This window comes from Erigeron canadensis, chromosome 5, assembly GCF_010389155.1.
Source record: "Erigeron canadensis isolate Cc75 chromosome 5, C_canadensis_v1, whole genome shotgun sequence".
Lineage (NCBI taxonomy): Eukaryota > Viridiplantae > Streptophyta > Magnoliopsida > Asterales > Asteraceae > Erigeron > Erigeron canadensis.
In genome coordinates, this window is record NC_057765.1 from 8,687,082 (window position 1) to 8,691,694 (window position 4,613).

The 4,613-nt window shown below is 41.2% G+C and overlaps 1 protein-coding gene across 1 annotated transcript; it reads left to right on the top strand.

Annotated features, from left to right (window-relative positions):
- Nucleotides 1-2,067: 2,067 nt before the first annotated feature.
- On the top strand, nucleotides 2,068-4,251 carry LOC122601135. Its single transcript, XM_043773902.1, has 6 exons — nucleotides 2,068-2,634; nucleotides 2,941-2,995; nucleotides 3,098-3,292; nucleotides 3,368-3,590; nucleotides 3,750-4,076; nucleotides 4,173-4,251. The coding sequence occupies exons 1-6, from the start codon at nucleotides 2,068-2,070 to the stop codon at nucleotides 4,249-4,251; spliced, it is 1,446 nt and encodes a 481-aa protein (XP_043629837.1).
- Nucleotides 4,252-4,613: the final 362 nt, after the last annotated feature.

Sequence of the window (4,613 nt, forward strand, 5' to 3'; positions counted from 1 at the left end):
GAGTACTCAAGCAACATTTCAGGATATAGAGGCTAAGCTTGAAAGGCTAGGAACATCAAACAGGCAGCCCGGTACACTACCAAGCAATACTCAGCAGAATCCTAAGCCTCAGCAGAATAGCCAAGGATCCGGAGCCAAGTATAGCCACCCGAATGCTCGAAATGAGCAAGTCAATGCGATCACAACAAGAGCAGGTAATACTTATAATTCTGCAAATCCTTTGCCTAGTGATGTTACTCCTCTTGTGCAGGTTGAAGCCAATGAAGCTGTTGATGATGAGATTGAGATGGAGCCGAACCCAGCCGTGAAGACACCAGCCATTCCATCCAAGACTGCTGAGAAGTCTACTGTTGAGAAACCACTCGTTAAGCCGTATCAGCCGAAGATACCGTTTCCTCAACGATTGAGGAAAGTGAAGATCAAGGAGAATTTTAAAAAGTTTGTTGATTTGATTCAAAATGTTAAGATTACTGTTCCTTTAGTTGATATTCTTGTAGGTATGCCAAATTATGCGAAGTTTCTCAAAGATCTCATTTCGGATAGGAAGAAGCTAGAAGAAAGGAAGACGGAAGTTATGAGTGACGAGTGCTCCGCCATAATAAAGAACGAGATACCACCTAAGCTAGATGATCCAGGGAGTTTTCTTATTTCTTGTTCTTTTGGCATTAAATTTTATAAAGCTTTGGCCGATCTTGGGGCCAGCATTAACTTAATGCCTTACTCGGTTTATAAGAAACTGTCTTTAGGTGCTTTGACCCCAACCCGCAAGAGCATTAGGCTTGCGGATAGATCATTCCAGTATCCCATGGGGATAGCGGAAAATTTACAGATTAAGGTGGGTCATATGATTTTCCCGGTTGACTTTGTTATATTAGAAATGGAGGCGGATATTAATGTCCCTCTAATTCTAGGCCGACCTTTCCTTATGACCGCGAATGCTATCATCAGGGTCAAGGCTAAGGAAATTTCTTTGGGTGTCGGCAAGGACCGGGTTGTGTTTAATGTTGATAAAGCTCTTAAGCATCCTTATTCATGTGATGATTCTTGTTTCAGGATCGATGTTGTTGAAGAGGAAGATGTTTTAGAAAAGGAGCTTATGGACTACTAGGATATGGAAAAGGGACAAGCTTTGTTAGCTTGTAGTGAAGAAGAACAAGGATTGGTTGATGAGATGATGCAGGAGATCATGGCGTTGAGTGTTGATGAAACGCCACCGAAAGATGAAACATTTGAAGAGATCACCATTGATGATAGAAGACGAGTGCTAACTTCGGTAGAGAATCCTCCTACCGATTTGGAACTCAAACCGCTTCCGGATCATTTCGTCCTCACTTTCGTCCTCACTTTTGGAGGATGAAACATTTGAAGAGATCACCATTGATGATAAAAGGTACATCTTTCCTTCCCGTTGTCATTTCGTCCTCACTTTTGGAGGATGAAAAGTCTAGACTTATGACCATCCTTAAGGCCCATAAAAAGGCCTTTGCATGGAAAATTTTTGATATTCCGGGTATAAGTCTAGAATTTTGTAAGCACACCATAAATTTTATTGATGATTTTAAACCGGTTGTGCAAAGGCAACGTAGGTTGAACCCGAACATGAAAGATGTGGTTAAAAAAGAGATAATTAAATTGCTTGATGCGGGAATCATATTCCCCATTTCGGATAGTTCATGGGTAAGCCCGGTACATTGTGTACCGAAAAAGGGTAGGATGACAGTAGTTTTGAATGAAAAGAATGAATTGATTCCCACTAGAACTGTCATGGGGTGGAGGGTTTGTATTGATTATCGAAAATTGAATGATGCAACCCGCAAAGATCACTTTCCCTTGCCCTTTATTGATCAAATGCTCGAACGGTTAGCCGGAAACGAGTATTTTTGCTTTTTAGATCGGTTCTCCGGGTACTTCCAAATACCCATTGACCCCAAAGACCAAGAGAAGACCACTTTTACTTGTCCATATGGCACTAATGCCTATAGGAGGATGCCATTCGGTCTTTGTAATGCACCCGGTACTTTCCAGCGGTGTATGATTGCCATTTTTCAAGACATAATTGAAACATCCATGGAAGTTTTCATGGATGATTTCCCGGTATTTGGTAGTTCATTTGAAAATTGTTTAGAGAGTCTTAATAGGATGTCGGAAAGGTGTGGACGGGCACACTTGGTTTTGAATTGGGAAAGGTGTCACTTCATGGTTAAGGAAGGTATTGTTTTGGGACATAAAGTTTCTAAGGCGGGTTTAAAGGTTGATCAAGCTAAAATTGATGTGATAAGTAAATTGCCTCCACCCACAAATGTTAAATCAGTTAGAAGCTTTTTAGGTCACGCCGGTTTTTACCGAAGATTCATTAAAGATTTTTCCAAAATTACCCGGCCTATGACTAAGTTGTTAGAGAAGGATGTCCTATTTGTGTTTAATAAAGAATGTCTTGACGCATTCAACTTACTTAAAGAAAATTTGACCAATGCTCCTATTATGACGCCACCTAATTGGTCATTGCCCTTTGAGTTGATGTGTGACGCTAGCGACTTTGCTTTAGGGGCCGTTTTAGGCCAAAGGGAGGATAAACATTTCCGCCCTATTTCCTATGCTAATAAGACATTGAACCCAGCCCAGCAAAATTATACTGTAACTGAAAAAGAATTGTTGGTTGTTGTGTATGCTTTTGACAAATTTTGTCCCTACTTGGTCCTTAACAAGACCATTGTTTACACGGATCATTCTGCCCTAAGGTACTTGTTTTTTAAACAAGATGCCAAGCCCCATCTAATCCGTTGGGTCTTGGTTTTGCAAGAATTCGACATCGAAATAAAGGACAAAAAGGGGGCTGAAAATGTGGCAGCTGACCATCTAAGTAGGCTCGAAAACCCTCACCGAGAGGAGTTACAAGAGCATGAGATTAATGATAATTTTCCTGAAGAGTTTTTATTGTAGATTGGAGTCGAGGAAGCACCTTGGTTTGCCGATATTGCTAACTATCTTAGTGCAAGTGTGATTCCCGAGGAGATGTCATCTCAAGAGTAGAAGAAATTCTTTTCTGAAATTAACCATTATTTTTGGGACAATCCTTTTTTGTTTAGAACTTGTGCAGATGGCATGATAAGGAGGTGTGTGTCGGGAGGCGAGGCCCGACAGATTCTTGATGATTGTCACCATGGGCCAACCGGTGGACATTATGGACCGTCTGTCACCGGGAATAAAGTGTATGATGCTGGATTTTATTGGCCAACGATCTTCAAGGAAGCGCAAACTTTGGTAGAGGTTTGTGATGTGTGTCAAAGACAAGGTAACATTTCCAAACGTGATGAAATGCCTCAAAACGTTATTCAGGTATGTGAATTTTTTGATGTTTGGGGCATAGACTTTATGGGACCTTTTCTTCCATCGAATAGGAATTTGTATATCCTTGTTGCTGTTGACTATGTTTCAAGGTGGGCCGAGGCTAAAGCCTTGCCAACGATTGATGCACGTGTTGTCATTCACTTTCTGAAACAACTTTTCTGTAGGTTTGAAGTGCCCAAGGCCTTAATAAGTGACCGCGGAAGCCATTTCGCGAATCACCAACTCGCTAAGGTGCTAAAGAGGTACAGTGTCAGTCACCGTTTTTCAACCTCTTATCACCCGCAAACGAGTGGCCAAGTTGAGAATACTAATCAGGCATTGAAAAGAATTCTTGAGAAAACCATAGGAGATAACCTGAAGTCTTGGTCCACCAAGCTTGATGATGCTCTATGGGCATTTAGGACCGCTTATAAGACACCGATTGGGACTACCCCATTCCAGTTGCTTTATGGCAAGACTTGTCATCTACCTATAGAAATCGAGCATAAAGCCTATTGGGCGCTCAAGAATTGTAATATGGACCTAATTGAAGCTGGTGAGTTAAGATCTATGCAATTGAATGAATTAGATGAACTTAGGTTGTATGCTTGTGATAACTCTTTACTTTACAAGGAACGAACTAAAGTATGGCATGATCGTAGGCTTAGGAAGAAGGAATTTAAAGCCGGAGATAAAGTTTTGTTGTTCCTGTCCAAGTACATGTTTAAGCAACCCAAGTTGACATCTAGGTAGACCGGTCCTTTTGTGATCAAACATGTTTATCCGTTTGGTTATGTTGAATTGTTTAAATTCGATGGGACTACTTTTATTGTTAATGGTCACAGGTTGAAGCTTTATAATCAAGAGGAGGAGAATGTGGGAGTCGTCGTTGACGAGCTTCCATTTTTCGAGATGAAGCAATGAGAAAGGACTTCGAGTCTAGCTAAAGACTCGTGAATAAATTAAGCGCTTCGCGGGAGGCAACCCGTGTTTTGTGTTTTTATGTTTTTGTTTAATTTTATCATTTTTTATTTATGTTTTTAAGGTGTTTTGTCGAGTATTGCAGGTCTAGAGTCTTTCCACGCAAACCGGTAAGTTGTTCGTGTTCACGCGAAGAGGTAAGTGTGAGGGAAGGCCAACTGCGACGCAGTCACCCAACCTGCTACACAGTATCACTATTACCAAAAAAATGGACGCAGTTTTATAACACTGCGAAGCAGAAAATCCTCGAAAAATAAGACGCCTGCGCCGCAGTCCGTTTAATGCGACGCAGTCCGTGTGTGTGT